The sequence below is a fragment of the Rhamphochromis longiceps genome, linkage group LG18, assembly GCF_057381845.1.
Source record: "Rhamphochromis longiceps isolate RC_006_pf linkage group LG18, R_longiceps_female_GT1.1, whole genome shotgun sequence".
Taxonomy (NCBI): domain Eukaryota; kingdom Metazoa; phylum Chordata; class Actinopteri; order Cichliformes; family Cichlidae; genus Rhamphochromis; species Rhamphochromis longiceps.
The window spans coordinates 22041563-22065640 of record NC_140574.1 but is presented as its reverse complement, the minus strand read 5'-3'; the positions used below and the strand labels follow the sequence as shown (position 1 = coordinate 22065640).

The 24078-nt window shown below is 43.2% G+C and overlaps 1 protein-coding gene across 1 annotated transcript; it reads right to left on the bottom strand.

Annotated features, from left to right (window-relative positions):
* Positions 1–117: 117 nt before the first annotated feature.
* LOC146648230 (uncharacterized) lies at positions 118–24078 on the bottom strand. The gene is made up of 46 exons (XM_085390063.1): positions 24025–24078; positions 23907–23928; positions 22991–23251; positions 22627–22893; positions 22244–22513; positions 21655–21915; positions 19966–20226; positions 19541–19801; positions 19178–19438; positions 18634–18894; positions 18096–18356; positions 17735–17995; positions 17379–17636; positions 16590–16856; positions 15570–15827; positions 15214–15474; positions 14856–15116; positions 14520–14777; positions 13580–13840; positions 13230–13490; positions 12841–13104; positions 12504–12761; positions 11183–11446; positions 10822–11082; positions 10206–10466; positions 9870–10124; positions 9513–9779; positions 8612–8872; positions 8282–8539; positions 7940–8200; positions 7566–7829; positions 7214–7477; positions 5966–6223; positions 5621–5881; positions 5220–5477; positions 4872–5132; positions 4151–4411; positions 3765–4025; positions 3046–3315; positions 2691–2960; positions 2154–2414; positions 1786–2046; positions 1420–1710; positions 1004–1240; positions 867–920; positions 118–716 (listed from the first exon to the last, which is right to left on the bottom strand). The coding sequence occupies exons 1-46, from the start codon at positions 24076–24078 to the stop codon at positions 433–435; spliced, it is 11412 nt and encodes a 3803-aa protein (XP_085246189.1). The 3' UTR covers positions 118–432.

Genomic DNA, 24078 nt, shown 5'->3' with positions numbered 1-24078 from the left:
GGTCGTTTGTACAACTCACACGTACACATAAAGAAGCTGAAAGAAAATATTTTCATTATTTTATTAGAATGTAGTCTGAAAATTATTTGCATGTTAAATACACATTTAGCAATGATGATAATTTACAAAATGAGAATTAAAAAAGCAGGAGGAACATGCAACTTCAACCAGCAGTAGACATAAACCCATCTTTATAAAGAGTTTTTAATATAAGCATGAACTGGAGGACAGAGCCTTTTATTCTAAAGACGACTACTTTATTATCAGTGGTGAGGCTAATGCTGAATGCATCTCATGGTACACGAGCAGAGCAACCCACATTAATTCCCACAATCTAATGTGCTTGTGTATTGTGTGTTAAGGATTTGGCATCTAAAAGTGGAACCATTTTTAAAAGGAGAGGTGTGGAGGCCTCAGAAGTGCCTTTTCTGTTTACTGTGGAAGCCCGCTCTCTGTCCGCACACATACGGGCTCAGACTCTGGCCCACTAGCGTCTGCGTAAATGGCCAGCACAGAGATGCAGTAGGTGGCGTTTGGTCTCATATCAGTGAGCATGATGCTCTCCCCGTACACCGTCAGCTGCTGGTGCTTGTGGGACCTGCTTTGCTTTATAACCTGCAGGCTGTAATAAGAAGCACCCTCCACCTTAGACCATGTGATGGAAATGACTGTTGATGTTATGTGTGTGACATCCAACACGGGAGCTGAGATGCTTCCTGATGGAGAGAGGGAAAAAAAGTTCTGAACAGAGTCCCGGAGGACTTAGAACTTCAGAGTGTGATGAAGCTGGTAGACGTGGAAGTTAATTCTTATAAAGCTCTAAAATCAAAACTAAATAGAATAAAATCCAATGAATGTAAACTCACCATTCAGTGACATCTGTTCTTGGAGATCTCTTCTCCTGCGTGCGTGCGTCACCACTAAAGACAGAAGATCAGTTTAGATCTTAATTATTCATTTTTAAACTTGTCTTAATTGTCACCACAAAGCTACTGAACCGTACTTTTTGTGACATTTATTGCTTCACTTTCTCCAGCGGCATTGCTGGCGGTGATCGCGAGATCGCTGGAAGCGATGTTGGACAGAGAGCAGGACAGCTGTGCAGTGCTGCACAGCTGGACCTTTGGCGTTATGCTGTTGTCATACACCGTGTAGTTGACGGCAAACACTGAGGCGTTCCACGAAACTGTGGCAAAGGAGCTGTTTCCAGTGTACACCACACCCGATGGTGGACAAGGAGCTGAGAGAGAGAAATGGGATTTAAAGAAGTTCATTCATTTTTTTATTTAAAAAGAAAGAAAGAAAGAAAAAAAATACAAATAGCTCATATGATTACTAGTTACACCAGATTTTGTGAGGACACATGAAGCACCTGTGTAACTGCAGTGAACAACAGCTCAAATCTGGGGTGTAATCTACCTGTTGTTCCATAAACAGGCATGGATGTGTCGCTCATGCCTGCAGCATTCCTGCTCTTCATTGTGGCGCTGTAATTCGAACTGCAGACGAGAGGAAACTCAAAGTATGTCACATTTGTCCAATAGGAAGAAAGCTCGAACAGGGCCTGGCTGTCTCCCAGCAGACTTCCTTTCAAAGTGAGCATGTAACCGGTGTCGCCACAGGTAATCTGTTTCCAGCTGAAACGCATCACCTCGATCTCGTCCTGCATTGGGAAAAGCTGCACCTCAGCAATAGCTGGTGGACAGGGAACTAAGAGAGGAGGAGTCAGTAACAGTAATGTGAAAAGTTACTCAGGGTTTGACGAATATGAAGCTCCTTTTTTACCTGCTTCAATCTGCACAGGATCACTGAAGGAGCTGTTGCATGTCCCGTCTGAGGCCTGGACAGAGAAATTGTAAACAGTTCCGCAGTCGAGGCCATTGATAACACAGCTGGGGTTTGTGCTGTGACAGTAAAGCATGTCTTCATTTCCAGCCTGAGCACAGCCGTAGTAGTCTTTAGCTGGTCCACTGGGAGTCCACGTCAGCGTCGCGGACTGATTGCTACACTGGTACGTAACTGAGAGTCCACTTGGCTGGCAAGGACCTGGGTAAAAGGAGCAATTAAGATGGTGTAAGTCTTAGAGTGCTAATATTAGTTATATTCTTCAGTCATTTTTGGTACTAATATCATACAAGTCCGAAAACAAATACCTGTGTTCAGTGTTACATTCTGACTGGCTTTGCTGGAGCAGTTCTCATGGCCAGCTGTCACAAACACAGTGTACTGCTCATCACAGTGGAGCTCTGATAAGCTGCAGTTTGTGGAGCTTGTGTTGCAGGTATGCGTGTGTCCATCTGCAGCCTCAGCGACAACGTGGTAGGTTTCAGCACCTGGAGACGGAGTCCAGGACACCACCGCCATGTGATGCTCACAGGCAGCGTTCACACTCACGTCTGTGGGTGGACAGGGCTCTGTGGAAAAAGACGAGTCAACATAAATACACAAAGGCCAGGTGATGGGTTTTTAGTTACTTAGATTTAGTAGCTTTTAATTATCTGTATCTGCTGTATTTAAGCTATGATTTTGGCTGTATTACTAAACCACTTTGTTGGGGGGGTTTCTTGCTAATTTATTTAAAAAATACTTGTCTACTTCCAGTCTTTAAGCTGAGGTAAGCTGCATATCTGTTAACTTAGAACTTCCAAACTTGATGCACTTTTTGACAGAAAATAAACATGAAGACGTACCCATGCTAACTTTGGAGGGAGGACTTCTCATACTGCTGCAGGCGTCCGATGAAGCAGCTACGCTGATGGTGTACTGAAGGCCACACTGTGCTTCCAGGAGGGAGCAGCTGGTGCCGGTGTTATTGCAGGTCAACAACGTGTAATCACTGGCTTCTGCTGCAGCAGTGTACACAGTGTTTCTCTCACTACCCTCCATGAGATCCCACATAACAAGGATGGAGGAGTTGTGACACTGGGGGACAGCAGTGATAGCAGAGAGGGAGCAGGGGGCTGAGAATGAAGCAGATGTTGATAAGTTCAGACTGTGGCACGAGTAATTAACTGAAATGAGAAAACACAGCTCTTACTGAAGTACCTGTTTCCAAACTGATGGGGGCACTGGGCTGACTCTCACACTCGCTGTTTTTGGCCAATACGCTGAAGTTGTAAAGCACACCACAGGCCAGGTCTTTCATCTCACACGTCATGTTGGTAAAGGTGGTGCAGTTGGCTCTGTAGTCATTTCTACCTACAGCTACACCGGACACAGTGTAGCTGTCTGCCCCGGGAGCATCAAGCCATGATATCCAGGCAGAGTTGGTCACACAGTCAACGCTGCCCATGATCCCCTGGGGCTGGCAGGGAGCTAAAACACATAAAGTTGATTTGGTGATTGGTTGGAAGGATCCATGCAAGCCAGCGTAGTTTGTCAAGTGTTTTTTTTTCTTTGAAGCTTGAATTTAAAATCCTTCTCCTCTTATACAAGATCTTGAATAATTAGGCTCCATCTTATTTTGAAGACCTTATAGTTCCACAGAGCACTTCGCTCTCAGACTGCAGGTTCCTAGAGTATTTAGAAGTAAAATGAGAGGCAGAGCCTGGATTTAGGAGACAGACACCCTGTCTGTTTAATATTAGGCTTAAAACTTTCCTTTCTGGTAAAGCATATAGTTAGGGCTGGATCAGGTGGCCCTGAATCCTCCCTTAGTTATTACACCTAAGCTGCTGGGGGGCCACTATATATATAAAGTGCCTCGAGGTGACTATTGTCATTTGGCGCTTTAGAAATATTGAACTGAACTGAAGTTGTCTAACCTGACTGGATGCTCTGGGTCTGACTGTGCACGCTGCGGCAGTGTTCTCTGACAGAGGTCACCTGGACTGTGAAGGTTTTTCCACATGTGGCATTGCTGCTGAAACATACAGTGTTTGTGGTGTTGCATAACTCGCTTTCGCCATTCTCAGCAGCTAGTGAAACCAAGAAGTGGTCAGCATCTCCGATGGCTTCCCAAGAAACTGTCAGATCGTTTGACGAACAGTCGACCTGGGTGCTCACGTTCTGAGGCGGGCAGGGGACTGAAAACATGACAACAGTTTGAATACACAGCTGAATGCTTTAAATTGCAAACATTTGATCGCCTGCACAAAATTCATATTTTAAAAGTGCTTTAGGCTCTGGTCACTGGTGTTGTTTCTCTTACTTGAGTTGAATTTCAGAGGCCAGCTGGGGACGCTAGAGCAGCTGTCACCCATAGCTACAACGTGAACGGTGTAGAGGCTGCCACAGGTGAGGTTGTTGAAGCTACAGCTAAGGCCAGCGGTCTGACAGCTGTCATTATTAACATGGCCACTGTGGGCCATGACTGAGTACTTTACAGCACCCTGACTGGAAGCCCAGGACACAACAGCAGTGTTGTTAGCACAATCCATCACCACTGAGACGTCAGTGGGAACACAAGGTACTGAAGATAAAGCAGACACAACAAACAGGATCAGTCACTCAGTGTGGAGAGCATCATGAGCAAAAACCTCAGTATACAGCAAAATGATTACTACTGCTACACAACACCTTAACTATGCTGACTTTACATATTTAAAAGCACAGACTGTAGAAATAATAAAGCTTGTGTCCATCCCCTCACACCATAACTAGACATTGTCACACTTTTTCCTTGTTCAGGCTTCCTATGATTGGACAGCCTCCCAGCACTGACTAGATGCTTGGAGACCAGCAGAGGAAAAGTGGGAGTCTCAGAAAGGTTTGTTTGCCCAGTGACCACAAAAACATGTCACTTTCCTCACCTTTAAATTCTAACAGAGAAAAAAAAATCCTTTCAAATATGAAAACAGAATTAAGAAATGAAGTTTAAATATAGCAATGAAAGCCTGCGTTTCCTGCTCTAGTAGCCATGCAATCCTCACCTGATTGCAGACTTGTGGCTGGACCGGAGGTGACGTCACACTGCTGGTTGGAAGCTGTGACGGAGACAGAGAAGTTCTGTCCACACATCAGGTCAAGGAAGCTGCACTTATTAGTGTCTGACATGCACATTTTTGACACGCCGGTGTCAGTCTGCATGGTGGCTGTGTAGACATCTGACCCATTACTAGGCTGCCAGGTTACCACAGCAATACTAGTAAGACAGTCCTGGCTGGCGGAGACTCCGATGGGTTTGCATGGCCCTGGTATAAAAACATATAAACTCAGATTAGAGCTCACTTCTCCATTATGTGTGGTTGGTCAAAACTGTGTATCTGAACAGTACGCACAGGTCTGCACAGAGACTGAAGCGCTCGAGTTTCCAGGACAGTACCAACTGTGAGGTGTGATTTTGATGCTGTATTTTTGTCCGCAGGTAAATCCAGTGAAGCTGGCTGTGGTCATGTTAGTGTTGAGACTGACTGACTTGTTTCCCGCCTCAGCGTAAACCGTGTACATCTTTGCCCCACTGCTGGCATCCCAGCTCAGAGACACCACTTTCATATCACAGTTCACAGTGGCAGACAAATTCTGGGGAGCACAGGGGTCTGGAAAGAAACAATGATCTGATAATGTTTCTTTTACTTGTGCAAATTTCTAAGAAAAACTGTAGAAACTGCTGAACAATTACAGACATGAGATGATGTATTCTGACTTCATTTCACTTTGTTTTCATTTGTCAATATCATACCCATGTGGATGATTGAGCTGTTGCTTGGCAGACTGGTGCAGTTGTTGCTCTTTGCTCTCACTACAACACTGTACTCCTCCCCACAGTGCAGGTCGCTCCAGGTGCAGGAGGCGGTATTGCTTATGCAGCGGTGAGTGTGGCCGTCGAGGCCAGTGGCTACAGCAATGTATGTTTCAGCTCCATCAGTTGGCTGCCAGCTGACGGAGCCCACGTCAAACCCACACTCTGTGTCAGTTGCCAAACCCCTTGGTATACATGGAGCTGTGTCCCAAAAAGGAAAACAAAACAAAACAGTCAAAACATAAACGTTAAAATAATTTGCATATGATGTAGAAAAAGTCCCACCAGTTTTGAAGAAGGTGGGACTGCTGGGGATGCCATTACACATGCTGCCCTGTCCTCGAACAGTGACATTAAAGTCCTGTCCACAAGGCAAAGAGGCTCTTAGAAGCGTTTGGTTTGTGCTGTAAATCTTCACCAATCCGTCGCTGCCGCTCACTGTAACTAAGAAACTCTCAGCACCACTCGCCTCTTGCCAGGAGATCTTCATCTCATCGGACTCACAGAGCACCTCAGCAGAAACATTTGTAGGTGGACATGGCTCTGTAAAAAGAGAGAAAAGAGTTCAAATCTTCATTTTTTACATCATAGTTGATGAAAACTAGGTTTAGTTAATTAAAACAAAATAAAAGCTAGACTTTAGAAAGAAAAAACATTAAAAATATAGAGGAAATTCTTAGCTTTAGGCTTTGTTAATTTAGTAAAAGCTGTTATGGCAACTTGCCCAATGAGGCTTTGATGGACATGTTTACTGGCACTTTGGTTGACTCCCAAGACTGTGAGTCAACTGCCTTTAAAACATTCTGTGTTTTTATTGTAATACATGTGCCAAATCTTGCCTCTCACATATGTCCTCCATCTAAATGTTTAAAAAGATCAACACAGATATAAATACGCAAACAAGCAAACCCACTCTGGAAAATAACTGAAACTCATCTGAAGGTCAAAATGAAATTAAAATAAAAAATAATTAGACAAAAAACGAATGCAAAAATAATAACTCTGCCAGTAAAGATGTCCGATTAATCTATAAATATTTCTTACTTTAAACTTCAGCGTCTGATTTAAAGGGACTGTGTATCCCTGCATCCTGTTTTTACATGTAAGCCTCTAAACTTTTTGTAAAGAGGGTTGTACGATATAAAAATACAGTTTTTATTCCCGAACTTATTTTTACGTGATTAGAGTAATGAATATCTTCAACTCTAAAATGAACTTTAAGTATCAAAATCGACCCTTTAGAGTCTTATTATGTAAAAATGTTCTATGACTGTTTTACTGCTGTTGATGCCTTAAGATTGACATGTTTGGAGGAAATCCCATTTCTTCTTTCCTACTTATTGCTAGATTATTGAGTCTGCTATGCATGCGGTTTTATAAGATCATTACTTGTTTTATATTTAAAATATATATTCAAATGTAAAATAAAATATATCATATATTTACAATGGGAACAGTTTCAGTGAGAATCTCCACTGTTGTGTAGCTGAAACAAGGGATTTTCTGTACTTTACAGTTTGGTCTCAGGAGTACCTGTGTGGATGAACACGGCACTGCTGGGTTGGCTACAGCAGCCTCTGTTGTGGCCTGTAACAGTAAAGTTATACATCTCTCCACAGTCCAGACCCGAGAACTGACAGCTGGAGGTCACTGAGTCACACGTTTTCTCTTCCCCTCCTGACGCCTTGATGGCGCTCGCTGTGTACAGTTCAACATTAGACCTCTCTTCCCAGGATAGGACAGCAGTACGGGAGCTGCACTGCAGATTGACAGCTACTCTCTGAGGAGGACAAGGACCTGAGGAAGATGTTTATGTTTGTTTTATTGTGAGCAAATGAAATCAGCAGCAGCCATGCATGCACATTACCTGTAAAAGCTCACTCACGTGTGGTAAAGTTAGACAGTGTCTGTGTGCTGAGGCTGCACTGGTCGTTGCTGGCGTTGATGCTGAGACTGTAGGTTTCCCCACAGCTTAAACTTGTCATGTTACAGCTTTCCTGCTGAGTTGTGCACAGAGTTTGAAGACTTCCACCAACGACAGCCATCAGGGAAATGTTAGTTGTGCCATAAGTGCCGTTCCAGGACACCAGGACTGCATTGTCAGAGGTGCAGTTGACTTCCACTGTCATGTCTCTGGGCAGGCATGGGGCTGAGGAAATATAAATATATATAAATATATATATATAAAAATATAAATAAATCAAGGTTCCCAAATGAAAAAAAAAAAACATCAGATATATATGCTGAGTGTTTCTTTACCTGATGTAAGCGAGACCACTGAGCTGTCAGAGCTGTTGTACTGCTGTCCTAACGCCTTGACCCAGACACTGTACACTGTACCACACATCAGCCCTGAGACCACACAGGAGGTGTTTGCGCTCATACAGGAGGTGTAGTGGCCATTTTGGTTGTCAAAGTAGGCAACATAACCCAAAGCGAGGTCACTCTGCTGCCAGGATGCAGTTGAAGTAAGCTGTCTGCATGACATGCTGGCTTGAACATTAGTAGGTGGACACGGCTCTGAATGAAGAGAAAAGGGTCACATTTAAACGCTCACTCTGGAAACACAACCTGTGCATCACTTCTGATGGATTGACAAACCTGTCACGAGGCGGTAGGGTGCAGAGCTCACAGTGTTGTTGCATGCCAGGCTTTGTGTCATCACAGTGATGCTGTAGGTGTGGCTGCACTGCAGAGCAGTCAGGGAGCAGTGTGTGTTGCTGGTGTTACAGGCGACTGTCAAGTTTCGGTCACTCACAGCCTGAACAGAGTACGACGCAGCACCTCTCGCTGTGTTCCACATCACCTGGGCAGTACTCAAGTTGTAGTGGATGGACACATTTGTAGGAACGCAGGGCTCTGGAGGGAGAACAAGTTAAACGGTCTGAACTGTGATGTAAATGAGACAAAAGGTTTGGCTGAAACGAGCACCTGTGGTGAGGTATCCTGTCATCTGAGAACTGCTGTTACAAGTCTCTCCAACAGCCTTCACAGTGACGTTGTATTCCTCTCCGCATCGCAGAGGCCTCGGCTGACAGCTGGTTTGGTTGGTGGCGCAGCTGGCTGTGTGTCCTGAAGAAGCTGTGAGCACAGTAATGTAGAGCACAGCTCCATCGCTGGGCTGCCACGATATGTTGGCAGAGCTGCCCCCACAGTCGTAAATCACTTCAATATTGCTTGGCTCACAAGGTCCTGTGGGATCAAGAATAATATCAAGTATGGTAACTCTTTACAACAAGGGACACAAAAACTTGGTTACTAAAGAACAAGTGATGAGTCATGAACGAGCTGGTAGTTAATGAGATTTTCATCAGCAGTTTCTTAATAGCTTCCCTAATAATTTATACAAGATAATTATTCACTAAAGACATAAAGAATCTATCTGTTTATATAGCTATTATTGATTTTTGGCTCTCTTCCCGGCATGTCTTTGTTCTGTCTTCCTCCCCACACCTACCAAAGTTGTGGCAGATGGCCCCCGATGATGAGCCTGGTTCTGCCGGAGGTTTCTTCCTACTAAAAGGGATTTTTCCTTCCCACTGTCACCAAAGTGCTAACTTATAGGGTTTTATTTGCTTGTTGTTATTTGCTCTGTATTATTGTGGGGTCTTTACATCACAGTATAAAGCATGTACCTTAAGGCTGCTGTTGTGATTTGAGGCTATATTAATAATATTGAAATTAAAATAATCCATAGGTAATGAGGAACTTCACTATTAAGAGACCACTTAGTAAGATGCTTCACTACTTGTGGCAACACAGAAAGAGTAGCTAATATTGAATTGATCAGTAACGAGTAGTTTGATGCCACGTTGTGTGGGGTTTTCATTACCTGATGTTAGAGGGACCACTATGCTGTCAGAGCTGTTGTACTGATGTCCCAGGGCTTTGACCCAGACGTTGTACACCGTGCCACACATCAGCCCTGAGACGACACAACTTGTATCCGTGTCTGTGCCAACACAGAAAGTGTCGTGTCCACGCTGGCTGTCGAAGTAGGCAACATAACCTGCAGCAAGGCCACTCTGCTGCCAGGACACCGTTGCAGTGGGTTGCCCACAAGACACATTGGCTTGAATGTTTGTGGGTGGGCAGGGTTCTGAATTAAGGGAAAACAAACACATTTAGTTATTAAAATGCACACATGTACATACGTGTACACATGTTCCTTCCTGATTTGACTACTAACCTGTCATAAGGAGGGAGGCGTCAGAGATCTGACTGTCACAGGCCTGGTTTTTAGCCGTCACAGTGATGCTGTAGGTCTGACTGCATTGTAAACCAGTCAGAACACAGTCAGTGTTTATGGTGTTACAGGTTAAACTCAGGCCTTGCTGTGTCACAGCTCGGACAGAGTATGAGCTTGCACCGCTCCCTGCACTCCACTGCACCTTGGCAGCACTCACGTTATAGTGAAAGTTGACATTCATAGGAACACAGGGCTCTGGAGGGAGGAAACATTATAAAAGTTAGAATTTTTGAAAGTAAAAAACTCCCCCTGTGTTAAAAGCTACTGTATACTCACCTGTTGTGATGGTGGTGGGGACACTGGAAGGACCAGTATATCCGGGGTCCACTGCTTCCACAACAACAGAGTATTCCTGTCCACAAACCAGGCTGTTAAGATGACACGATGTGCCCAAGTCACTGCAGTTGGAGCTGTGTCCGTTAGCAGACGTGGCCTGGACCATGTATCCCGTGTTTGCTGCAGTATTACTCCAAGTGACCAGAGCTTTAAAGGTAGTACAATTTAGCTCAGCTGACACATTGGTAGGAGGGCATGGGCCTAGAAATAGAGAGAAGCACAACTTGGAAGCAGATATAGAAAATGAGGAAATGAATGGTAAAATTTAAGTGATAGTTTGAGATTAAACCACAGGTTTATGTGCTATTTAATCCATATACAATCTGCAGGGCTTTAATGTAACATCATGGGTTTATAGACTGTCTCTTGCAGTAACACCTGCACTATGTGCCAGTCTATGATGTTAGTAACAAGCTAAATGAATGTGCTGTTAGCATTTAGCTTCAAATTAATAAAATAAACACAAATATCTTCTTATTGTAGTGCAATTAAGAAGAGACCAAGTATATTTCCCTAAATGTAACTGATTTTTGAAAGATGTACATAGCGTGTGTACCTGTGAGCTTCTCTATAGGAGTGCTCCACTCGCTTATACAAACATTTGTGTGTCCCATCACTGTGAAAGTGTAGAGTTGACCACAGCTCAGGTCCAGGAAGGAACAGCTGCTCTGGGTGGAGTCACAGGTGGAGTTCACACCTGAGGCAGACGTAGCCTTAACAGTGTAATTCTGTTTTGTGTCACCTTGGTTCCACTTTACTGTAATGACGCTCGAGCTGCAGTTTTGGTCAGTAGTCGTGTTCTCAGGTTTACATGGAGCTAAAAGTGGTTTGGGGGGGGGGGAGAAGAAGCAGGTTTACTCAACATATAACAAATTATGTTTTGCTAAATGTCTTGGATTTAAAAGACCTGCACTCACCTGACTGAACCTTGTAGTCAGAGCCAGCAATGACGTTGCAGTGAACAGAAGAGGAGGTGACAACCACCTGGTAGACTTTTCCACACTGCAGGTCACGGATGGAGCAGGAGTCGGATGTCGAGTTACAGGAAGCTCTGTGATCATCTGTGCTGCTGATGGCCCAGGCGGTGTAGTTATCTGAGCCCGGAGTCTGAGACCAGCTCACAGTCATCATGTTGGTGTTACAGTCCAACTCTGCCACAACATCTTTTGGTAGGCAGGGAGCTACAGGGGAGCGTCAAAAACATAATGATACTATACTCTACATACAACAGACAAGCTGCCAAGGTGATTTGATAGGCTGGGAAATACATAAAATTAAATGTTAATCCTTGAAAGGACCTCAAAAATCCATATTTTCGTGGTTCTCGGGACCAAAAACGGTCCCAAGTCCTTTCAAGGTTTTATAAACGGAATTTTTTGTATCACCAACTTAATTTGTTCTCATAAACCTCTGTAAAAAAAAAAGAAGAAGAAGAAGAAGAATTACACTGTCAGGTTTAAAGTCCGACTGGGATGCTTATCAACTGATCTGAGCTATTTTCAGAATTTATAATGATCAATACATGAAAATTAAAGTAAAAGAAGAGATCAGAGAAACATTCTTCAAACACGTTGCGTTTACAGTGGATATTTTGTCCACCAGGGGGCACTCCATAGTATCCATGTTGGCAATAAGTGTTTTAAATGCCACAAACACAACCAGCTGATCCGAGCAGCGCATAAATGAGTAAATAAATACTTATACTTAATTATACTTATGCCTGACAGCTCCATACCTAACATCCTCGGTCAAATATATCCACCACCGCTCCTCTGCACATGTCCAACCATGTCAACATTGCCTCTCCAACTTTATGTCTCAAAAACTGAAGCTGAGCTGCTCCTCTTCTATTATATTTCCAATCCTGTCCTCCAACATCCCACTTCTAATGAAAATCTCATTGAAACCTCTTCTCTCCAGGCACCGCCCCCTGATCCATACTCTCACTACAGATCACAGTTAGGCTTCAAATATCATTGTCTATGCAGACCCTGCCTGACTTTCACCACTTCCACTTTCATCATTGCAAACAACAGGCTCAGAGCTGATCCCTGATGTAATCTCACCCCACCGGTGTCTTACTGTCATTCATTTCCTGCGCCACTCTCACATACTCCAATGCCACTCCTGTCTTCCTCACAGAGGACCACAGTTCCTCCCTTTGCACCAGATCACATGCTTTTTCCAGATCTAAGCAGGTCTAAGACTTGCTCTTGTAGTATAAATGTTTTGTCTTACCCGAGTCAAAAGAAATATCAGTGTGTTTGCTGCTGTTGCAGCTTTCTGTGGAGGCCACCAGTGTTGCAGAGTACGAGCGGCCACAGTGAAGTTTCACAGCGCAGGAGGTGTCATTAGAGGAGCAGGATGCTACGTGGCCGTGCTCCCCTGTCACCTGCACAGTGTAGAAACCTGCACTGCTGCTTTCATCCCAGGAAAAATTCCCATTGTTTGTCCCACAGTCCACTTGGACCGTTAAGTTTGTGGGCTGACAGGGGGCTGAAAGAAAAGGAGAGCTGATGGGTTATGCATGCCCCACAACAACTTTTGCTGCCGTTGCTATGGAAACACTCATTACCTGTACTTATTTCTATGGGTGGACTGTAACTGCTGCGGCAGTTTCCATCCTGGGCTGCAATGCGGAAAGCGTACCTTTGCCCACACAGCAGATTAGCCAGAGTGTGGGAAGAGTTAGAGGTGACGTTGGCTGAATGAGGGAGTGCACTGCCTATCTGCTCATACTGTAAGACATAGATAGCTCCAGTCACCGGATCCCAAGTGAGGGTCAGTGCGTTGGCATCACAGCTGACATGACCCGTCAAGTTAGTGGGTGGACACAAAGCTAGGAAGATACAGGAGGTGAGCAAATCAAAAAGGATTAATGTTTCAGTATTGTTGTTGTTACTTTTTAGTAAATCAGCCTACAGACCCCAAAACACAGAGATGCTCCTTCCAGCTTTCTCTCACCTGTCCTGAGCTGCACTGCTGAGCTTGGTTCACTCCAGCAGCCCCTGTCTACACTGACAACAGTGACAGCGTAGGTTTCCCCACAGTGGAGGTCAGTGAAATTGCATGAGTCTAAATAGTTTGAGCTGCAGGTATGAGTGTGTCCATCATCTGCCATTGCTGTTGCTATGTACATATCAGCTCCCATTACAGGAGACCAGGAGACTGTGCTGTTGCCCTCACAAGCTGGAGACACGGCGATGTTACCAGGAGCACAACGGCCTGCAGAGAACATAAGAAAAATGGTTTCCTGTTGTCTTTCTGAAAAGTAGGGAGAGCTCTCCTCATGGACAATATATGACTTCAAGTACCTGCTGGAAAGCTGTAGGCTGCACTTGGATTTCCTGTGCATGTCTGAGAGTAAGGTGTAACGGTAATGCTATAGGTTTCACCACAGTGGATGTCATGGACTTGACAGCTGGTAGAATTGGTGTGGCAGTGGTGTGCGTGTCCATCCTGTGCTGTTGCTGTCACATTGTATCCTGTAGCACTGGGGCTTCCCACCCACGTCACCAGGGCTGAATGATTCAAACACAGCAGGGCGGCGCTCACGTTGTGTGGGGCGCACGCGACTTTGGAGAGAAAAGAGAAAAACATTCAACGACCAATCAGGTTACAAACACACGAAGTTTAAACTGACATGTTATGAGGTTGACATTTAGAGGAAATACACATGAGGAAATTGATGACATCATATTTTCCCTTAATGTTTATAACGATTTGAAAGATGTAGAAACAGATGGAATATAAGCCACATTCACTAGAAAATAGAAACTAATAATAGATTGGGGGTAAGTTAGTGAGGGTTGGCTGTCTGGCTATTTCCCCTTATTTTTATTAATTGTGCTAAGCTGATTTAGCAGGCTGGACAGTGCTATATCTGTCCTGTCTCCGTACGCTCTTGTTCTTTCCCCTTTTTTCTTTCCTCACTCCCCAACCAGTTGCAGTAGATGTCTGCCTCTTCCTGAGCCTGGTTCTGCTGGAAGTTTCTTCCTGTTAAAAAGGAGTTTTTCCTTTCCACTGTTACAAAGTACTTGTTCATAGCGGGTTGCTTGATAGAGTTTTCTCTTGAACACTGAAGAATACCTTCAGTATTCAAGTCCCAATAATCTTGAAGCAACTGTTACTGTGATTTGGTGCTATATAATTGAACCTGAAATTAAAAAATCAATACTATACGGGGCAGATATGAGGTCCAGTGGTGATTTCTTTTCATCTTACTCTATGACAGGAAAAATGTCTGTTATTTACCTGTTTCTAATGATTCGTTGACACTTGGGCTGCTGTTGCACTGCGCCCCCTGAGCCTGGAGTGTTACATTCAAATCCAAGCCACAGGGGAGATTTTCAAACACGCAGCTGGTATTTGTCGTGTGGCAGTCGTCCTGATGCCCTTTTCCTTCTACCTGAGCCAGGAAACTGAGGCTTCCCGCAGGGTCAGTCCACCTGAACACTGCTGTGTTGGTGCCACAGGTATACTGCTTAGAAATGATAACTGGAGAACAGGGAGCTGGAGAAAGAGCAGTACATTGGTTTAGCAGGGGGATGAAGCAAGATCACATGTATGTGCCATTTGAAGCATGCTCACCTGTGGTAATGCTGGTGCTGGTTCCAGGCGCACTGTCGCACTCGTTACCGTGTGCAGTCACTGTAGCTGTGTAGGTCTCACTACACTGAAGATCAGTCAGTGTGCATGAAGCTGTGGCTGAGCTACACGACAATTTGTGGCCGTTTGAAGCTGTGGAGTTAACTGTGTAACCTGTAGCATCAGCCACCGGGGTCCATGACAGAAAAGAGGAACTGGTGCCACAGATCAGAGTGTTATTCATGAAAGTGGGAGGACATGGAGCTGCGAAGGAGACAAAAAGAAACACGTTTAATAAATGTGTTCGTTGATTCTAAAGATTGTAAAACATCTTTGTTTTTGCTGTGTGTGGTTTCCCTACCTGTCATTATAACATGGCTTGCTCCAGTGCTGTTACAGGTGGCGTCCTCAGACATGACTGTGAGGTTGTAAACTTTCCCACACTGCAGCTGCTTCAGCTGACAGGAAGTCGTGTTAGTCCTGCAGGAAATATAATCATGAGATGTGCCATCCTGAGCGAGCACAGTGTGGATCAGAGCTCCGGGAGATGCAATCCAGGACACCGTGGCCACGTCCGAGCCACAGTGCAGGAAGCTGGTCACGTTAACTGAGTCACATGGTCCTGGAGGAACATACATTACATGATACATGATGTGTCCCAAAAGTCCAAATATGATTTGGAAACTCATGAAATGCACAAATATATGTAAATGACACCTGTTGTGATAGTAGTTTGAATGGGAGCACTGGTGCAGCGGTTGTTCTTGGATGCTACTGTGATGCTGTACTGAGTGGCGCACTGCAGGTTGAAAAAAGAGCAACTAAGATCTGATGAGGAGCACGTCTCAGAGAAGCCATGTGGGCCCATAACTTTAGCTGTGTAGCTGGAAGCACCGAAAGAGGAATTCCAGGAGACCAGCAGCGAGTTTGATCCACAGTCTGTCACTGCTGCCAAGCTCTGAGGGGAGCAGGGTGCTGGAAATAGATATGACACACTGTAAATCCAACTGCTCAAGTAGTATCTATATAAAAAACTTATCTTAAATGATTTTGTGTTTTAAATGTAAGCCTTTTAAGAATACAATTTCAGAGTTCATATCACTTTTGTCAGGTTTAATACAGGCTGCACTTGTTCATTAATTAACATGGCAGTTTCCAGAGTTGGCATGTCAAAGGTTTAAAGTAACAAATTACTGGTGCAAGCTAACATATCATGCATGCTTGCTTTATCAAAGCCTTTCTGTTTTTCTTCCAGTATGTTGCTCAGGTTTTGTTTTATTGAGCTCCAGCATTAAGCAAAGCAGCGAATCATGATTCCCTGACTTTTAAACAAGACAAGAATAATGTGTTATCATTTTGTTTTAATATGAGCATTAATGAGTGTGAGTATTAGGACAGGAGAAGTGCAGCACTGAGGGAATCATGTGACAGCCTATCCCAGCTGACCCAAAGTAAATCCTCATCTATTGGAGGTAATTTATATGAATTTCAGGAGTGGGACCACACCTCCATCAGCATGTGAGGGCATGAAATTTAAAATGCTGTACTAATTAACATTTACAGGACAGTTATGTTGATTGTTTTGTCACATAGTTGGTATAGAATGATCTCTTTCCTTTCTTGCTAAATATTCCGATTCTAAAACAATTGATTTTGGACTTTATCTACTTAAAAAAACATTAAGGAAGCATTAGCAGATAGATGAAATTATAGATTTACAATAACCGTCATTGTTACCTGTCTGAACAGTCTGTGGAGGGCTGTGCGGTCCTTTGCAGCTGCCAGAGGACGCTTCCACTGAGACATTAAACGTCTGTCCACACTGAAGGCCGCTCAGAACACAGCTGGCACCATCAGTGTGGCAGATGACCGAAGTTACATTTCCAGTTAATGGCACAGCAGTGACACTGTATTGGAGGTATGCAGAAGAAGAGATCCAGCTGACCGTTAAGTCATTGGTGCTGCAGGACAAGTCTGTACTGATGTTCCCTGGAGCGCATGGCACTGAGAGAAACAGAACACAGTGGGAGTTAATCACAAAGACTTTTCTCAGCTGAACTGTGTACTGAGTTCGATGAAGAAAGCCATGACCAGTATAGTGTATTAAAACCAAGAAAAATAACTGATCTGGGATTGAGTAGAGTTTAAAAAAAACTAATTGCTTATCAGTTTGATTGAAAAGAATGTAAAAGAAGGACAACTATGATGCCTTGTTTAGTTTGAGTTTTCTATCTTCACTGCTAAAGTGTTTAAACCAGTAATGTGCGATGAGGCTGGAAAAAGGCAGGTCTTGTTAGGTCAAGTTTCTTTTGCAAGAGATCAGTGAAAAACATAAATTTACATATTAAATCTCAAGTCCAGTGGGGGCATATTTAAGAAATTACTGGTGACAATATTATAGGATATAATATTATAGGAATCACTGCTGTAAAAAAAAAAACGGTCCAAGTAGAAGAAGATTAATCTCAATATACTGAGACTGAGAGGCTTCTCCTCACCGGAGCAATTGCCAGTCAAAGTCAGTACCTTGGTCTTGCCTGAAGGGGGCACTGTAGTTGCTGACACAGGTGCCATCCGTGGCAGTCACAACAATTTCATATGCTTGGCCACAGAGCAGGTTACTCAGTGCGCAGTTGGGGCTGGAGCTGTTGCAGGTGAGGGTCTGCCCATCACTTATGGCTTCCACTGCATAGCTCAGTGCATTCGGACTGGGGTCCCAGGACACGTGAGCGGCTCTAGCACTACAGATCAGCTGGCTCGACACATTAAAGGGAGCACATGGTCCTGGAGTTGGAATGAAATAAAATATCAGTAACGCTTCCAGATTCCCCAAATAAGACCCACATTACTGACATCGGTGGTTTAGGTCAAGGTCGTGTTACCTGTGTTCACAGAGACAGTGTTGCTCTGTTGAATTTCACACTTGTCATCAACTCCTGAAACACCTATTGTGTAAACCTCCCCACAGTGGAGCCCAGTGAGGCTACAGGAGGTTTTATTGGTTGTGCACGAGGACCTGTGACCTTCACTGCTCAAAGCAACAGCAGTGTAGTATTTGGCACCATCACTGGCGAGCCATGACACAGGAACAGGGTGTGGAGCACATGTGCGTGTCACTGTGACGTTGGTGGGAGGACACGGCACTGAAAGGAAACGAATAAGAAACACAATTTGGAGGATTTATCTAACAAAGTCTTGTGGCTCTATCTACATATATGATCATGAAAAATCTGCAGGTCTCACATGTGTCCACTGTGACCTCTGTGCTCGGCAGGCTCTTGCACGTCCCAGTGATAGAAAAGACCGTCACTGAGTAGGAGCTTCCACACTCCAGTCCTCCTGTACTGCACTGTGTCTCTGTGGAGTTACAGTACAGAGGCTGGCCCGATCCTCTGGATATCACAGTGGTGTAGCTCTCAGCAGTAGTGGAGATGTTCCAGAAGACTGTCAGCTCACCAGTTGTGCAGTTCACATGGGCTCCGACTCCTTCAGGACCACATGGCACTGAAAAAAGACACACAACATCATCTGCCATTTAAAATCAATAGAAATGGTATACCATTTCTATACCAGAAATGGCGCTCCACTCACTTCCTTAGGTTAAAAGTAGATATCAGATATCAGATTTTAGATATTATTTATTATTTTTAAATTAAAGTTTCAACACATTTTATTCAACTCATCTGGTTTATTTAGGATATTTCCATTTTTTTGTAATCATTTCTTCTGCAGGATCAAATATGGTGCTCTGATGAACAGATTTAATTTAAAGCAGTAGTACCTGAGTCCATGCTGACCACACTCGAGGCTGACGGACAGTTTCCATCATTGTAAGTGACCGAGACGTTGTATTTCTTTCCACAAGGCAGAGAAGTTATTGTACAGTTGTTCCCTGTGTTGCTGGTGCAGTTTAGCTGATCAGCACTCTGATCTGCTATAGTGGCGGTGTAGAGGCCTGTGGACTGATGGTTCTGCCAGACTATCACAGCACGATTGGCATCACAGTCTCTAAACGCTTCGATGTTTGTCGGAGGACACGGTGCTGGAGAGGAGAAAGATGATTCAGTTCATAGTAACTTAACAGGTGTTAAGTGTCTTCATCATAAATCTGCACATGAAACTGAACATAACAAATGAGGGTGGATCTCACAGAAACATTGTTGGAGACTAACTATTACATCCTTTTTAAGACTAATTCTGATTTTTGGTGATTTAAATTTTTTTTAAGTAATTGCTGGTTTAATTTTTTTTAGGTATAATATATATAGTGTATAGTCTATACATAGGTGACACAACACAACAGTGTTATCAATCTTCTGACCTACCTGTCATAAAAGAAACCTCCTGACTGGTGGTGCTGTTGCAAATGAAATCCGTGCCAAAAACACTGGCAGTGTAGTTCTGTCCACATCTCAGGCCATCAATCATACGGGTGCTGTCCATTGACATGTACCTGTATGAATTGCCGTGTGCATCTTGGGCGACAATGACGTACAATATAACGCCACTGCTTTCCATCCAATCAAGTGTTGCAGAGTTTTGGCTGCAGTCCACTGATACTGTGACATTGTTTGGGGTGCAGGGAACTGAAAAGAGAGGATGTTAGTGTCTACGAGTCTCTGCCACCTGGTTTAGCAGTATGACATCTCGGGAACTATGAAAATTTCAAACAGTGACTCAATACATACCAGTCTGTGCAACCTCCCCCAAAACTTGGGGAGAGGAGCACTTGCTATTGGAGGCAACAATCCACACGCTGAGGTGTTCACCACATGGCACATTGGTAATTTCACAGCTGCTGGAGGAAGTTGTGCAGTTGTAGCTTTCTTTAGTGTTTCCCTTTGCTTCTACAAAATAGGAAAGAGCTCCAGCAGCAGAGTCCCAGTTTATGACCAGCCTGTTAGGGTCACACTCAGCTTTCCTTCTCAAGTTAGTTGGAAGACAAGGAGCTAAAGAAAGAAAATGGAGAAGAATGTGTATTTTGTTCCTTTCCTTTAATTCAAAGTGTTTAAAAAATAACTAAACTTTACCAGTTGTTAGCGCAACCAACCACAAAAAGCTTCTGTAATCACATTTTAGAAAAGTCACAACAAAGACTGTAAGAAATACTCACAGGTTTGAACAATCACAGGTTCGGTGATGTCGGTGTTACACTGTAAGGTGACAGCATACACACGGTACGTGTAGTTCTGAGCGCACTCCGCATCAGTGAAGTAACACATGATGTCTGTTGTTCGACACTCCGTTGACATGCCATTGCTATCCACAGACGTCGCCACATAATAGAGGGCGTTGTTGGTGGGCTGCCAGCTGAAGACGACTACATTGCTGTTGCAAGTGTATGAAGCCTGAGGATTTGCTGGGGCGCAGGGGACTGGGGGAAAAGAACGAATTAAGGATGGGAGGATAAGATAAGTGCACCTCTCACTTCCATCCTGGCATCAAATTGTAGAAATGACACAATGAGTCATTTTGCACATTTACATAATGCATTTTTTCACTGTAATTTCATGACATAAATGACACCCTCATCGTGACCCTAACTCGTCCATATATCGTTTAGTAATCGAAAATGACACAGAAAAAAGCTTAAATTTTGTAGACATGTTAAAAGAAATATGGCTAATGAACAGTTACTTCTATGTATTTGCAAGGGAATGCATACATAGCTGAGGTCACTGATGGCCAAGGGTGTTGGTGGCCAACAAAGCCAGTAGTGACGGCCCTTGAAGAGCTAGGTTCATGCTTGTAGAACCATTAACATTAATTTATTTATTTTCTATGCACCATTCTTTACGCACTAGAGCAACCACTAACAAAAGCGTATTGAATGTAAGTCCACATCGTGCACTTCTTCATAAGCGACCAAAATGTTGCCTACTTTCTCTGATCACCTCAACTCTGGCCACTGTTCGTCTGCAGTGAGTGTACTCAGAGTGGAACATGACTCTTGACTCTGTGAAAACTTTTTTAAAACCAATGCTAGCTATACCGAAGTGAGTTGTCGAGGATATCTTAACGTTTTCTGATGTTGTTGCTGCTGTTAGCCTCTGTTAGCTGCTGTTAGTTGGCATTAGTGATACATTTGTTGAAATGCATGTAACATTGTTGACGTCTTAGTGCATAAACTTTAATACAATGTGAGAATGTAATCAAACTGTTTATCAATGGGGAAAGTGTGATTTTTAGGACACTTCCAGAAACTGGTGCCTGCTCTTATGTATTTTTAATGGATTCATTCAAAGTTTATGAGAATGTATCAGTTTGTCGAGAGATGTAATTACACATTAATTATGCATATATATCCTTTTTTGGTTTAAACAACCTAGAAAAAATTATCGATTTCATCTTTAACATCACGCAGGCTACCAAATTCTGTTTTTCATTTACATTAAATTAATCACATCATCAAAACAGCTTGAAGACTTGGTGTACAGTACACGATTGTGTATCTCCTTCACCTGTTCATGTTTCAGACCCATCCTATATATGACTTTTGATAACTCCCTAACTTCAATAGACTGTAAAGAGCTTTTGAAGGCTTTTTTAGCTGGTGTTAGATGGCAGGTCTTATTAGATAACATGAACTTGTGACTTGCTGCTCAAGGAACAAAGAACAAAGGACACCATGGAAAGAACCTAAAAAGTCTGACCTAAGGGTACAGTTTGTTCTGAATAGATTGCACTGTGCAATGTAAGGAAAAAAGAGGAGGTGGAAGTATGATTGAAAACATGCAGTATAAAGGCGACAGGGGATGAGCCTCAGAGAGGTCATATTTGTTTTCACAGCCGCTGCCCTCACCTGTCTCAAACATTGAAGATTTGTTGGAGGTGCTGCTGCAGTCGCCAGAGAGGGCTGTAACACGGACCTCATACTTCTCACCACATTTTAACATGGAGATCTGGCAGCTAGTCGAAGCTGATGTGCAGTTACTAGAAGCGCCGGTTCCATCTACAGCTGTGGCTCTGTACAAGCTGGCCCCAAAGACCACATCCCAAGTTGCTGTCACACTGCCACTGGAGCAGCTGTAGTCCACTGAGACTGTCGTCACCGAATTAATAGCTGAATAAAGTAAAGAAAAAAATGTACAAATTGTAAACAGATGGCATAATTATGTTTCAGAAGTCAGCAAAAATGGTAAATGTAGGTACATAAACATATTCTCGGTTATCCCTAACAGGTCAAACAAAACACTCTGACGGAGCTCATTCACAAATATCACGATGCAGGTAATAGTTGTCCTCATCTATAAAAACAGGGAATCAGGCCTATGCTTCAGTGGTTCTGGTAGTAAATACTTTTCTACGCTTTATCTGATGTTGATTTTATATTTTTAAACAAGAGAAGAGAAGGGAAATAGACAAATAATTGATGTTGCACAGATACTCACTAGAGGTAGTGTGTGTAACATTAGCAGCCTCCCCAGGCACCAAGAAGAAGTTGAATGATGATACTCCCACTGTGTAGGTGGAGCAGGGCTCCAGATTACTTATATCAAAGGTTGTGCTGGTGGTGTTTCTAATGAATAGCATGTTGCTGGGGTTTTTATTGTCACTCACAGCCACTCGGTACAGCAGGACTTTATCCACTGAGTTCCATGTCACTCGGGCTGTACTTCTTCCTGTTGCTACTACTTTCACATTAGTGGGTGGCTGCACCACTTCCAACAGAAAATACAGGCGTTAATCAGTGATTTAGAAGTAATTATGTATATTTTATGTGTACGTGCATCATCTGAAAAACCATCAAAACCAGCTGTTTGTATGCACTTACACGTTGTTATTATCTTTGTGCTACTTAGGGCACTTCTTCCAGCACTGTTGGAGGCGTAAACTTTGCAGCTGTATGTTGTAAAGTTATTCAAATCATCAATTTGTCCCCTTGAAACTGTGAAGGTCTTAGTGAAGCTCTGTGCTGGAGATTTAATGAACTCTTCCACAATTATAGTATAGTTAACTGCCCCCATCACACTGGTCCATTCAAACCTTATGGAAGTACTTGACACAGCTTCAGAAAGTGTGATCTGAGGTGTAGCCGGCACTGGGGGGATGTAGAAGATGTTCAGCATTACTTTATTTACTTTACTCTTCAAATAAAATTGCTTTGTTTATTCAGATGGTTTAAAACGTGTCCCTACCTGTCATGGCTGTTTTAGTGTCCGTGCACACAAGATCCCAAAACACAAGGACCTTCAGGGTGATGTCATAGACATATCCAGATCTTACCCCCTGTACCACCATCTCTGTGCTGGTTGGTGGTATCATCACCATCAGCGGGGAAATAGTGGTGGAGTTCACAGCTCTCAAGTCCAACACATAAACTGAAGCACTGCTGTAGGTGCTCCATACCACATTAAGGGATGATGCTGAAGGAGATGTAACTGACAGGATATTACATCCTGAGAAAAGTAAGAACATTTATTTATTAAGTTTCTTTGTGGCGCAGAATAAAACAGATGGAAAGTCCTTAAAAGAATACTTAATTAGTTCTTTTTGTTACTCAGTTTGAACACTTCGACAGCTTTCTTCAAGCCTCATGTTTTTCCTATGTCTAAGCACTTTTAATATGACATTCACAAGGTCAAACTCCTAATGGAGGTAACTCAGGGTTCAGCATCTTGCCCAAGGATTCTTTGACATATAGGTATAGTGAATAACCAACCTTCCAAATTGTAGACCATCTCCAGTATCATTTTTGGGGTGACCCCCAATAAAGAAAGTAATAATAGACTATTAACAATCACACTGCCAAATGATGAAAAAAAAAAAACCCCAAACAAAACAAAACAATCCCCCCCCCCCCCCCCCCAGGTCATTTTCATTAAGAACCTCTTCTTCAATGTCATTCACAAATCACCAAAACGACAATAAAACATTCCATAAGAAGTCATTCTGTTCCGCTGGCATATTCAGTGTGATGTTGAAGGGATATTCTCAAGGAAAAATTCCATATATGTTATACGAAAAAAAGAAGTGGGAAAAACAACAAATATAAACATCCATATTAATATCAATATTAACCACTTGACAAAGGAAAAAGGACAGAAGACCTACCTGCAGCCTTAACATGGGGTATCTTAAAAAAAAGAAAAAACTGTTAAGAAGCTAACTCAAAATTCTGTAATTACCTGAAAACCTAATTGACAATAGAAAATTCAAACTGCATAATTACCTGCATGAGGGACAATATGGCAACAGAAAAATAAAGGAGCCTCATCTTATTCAT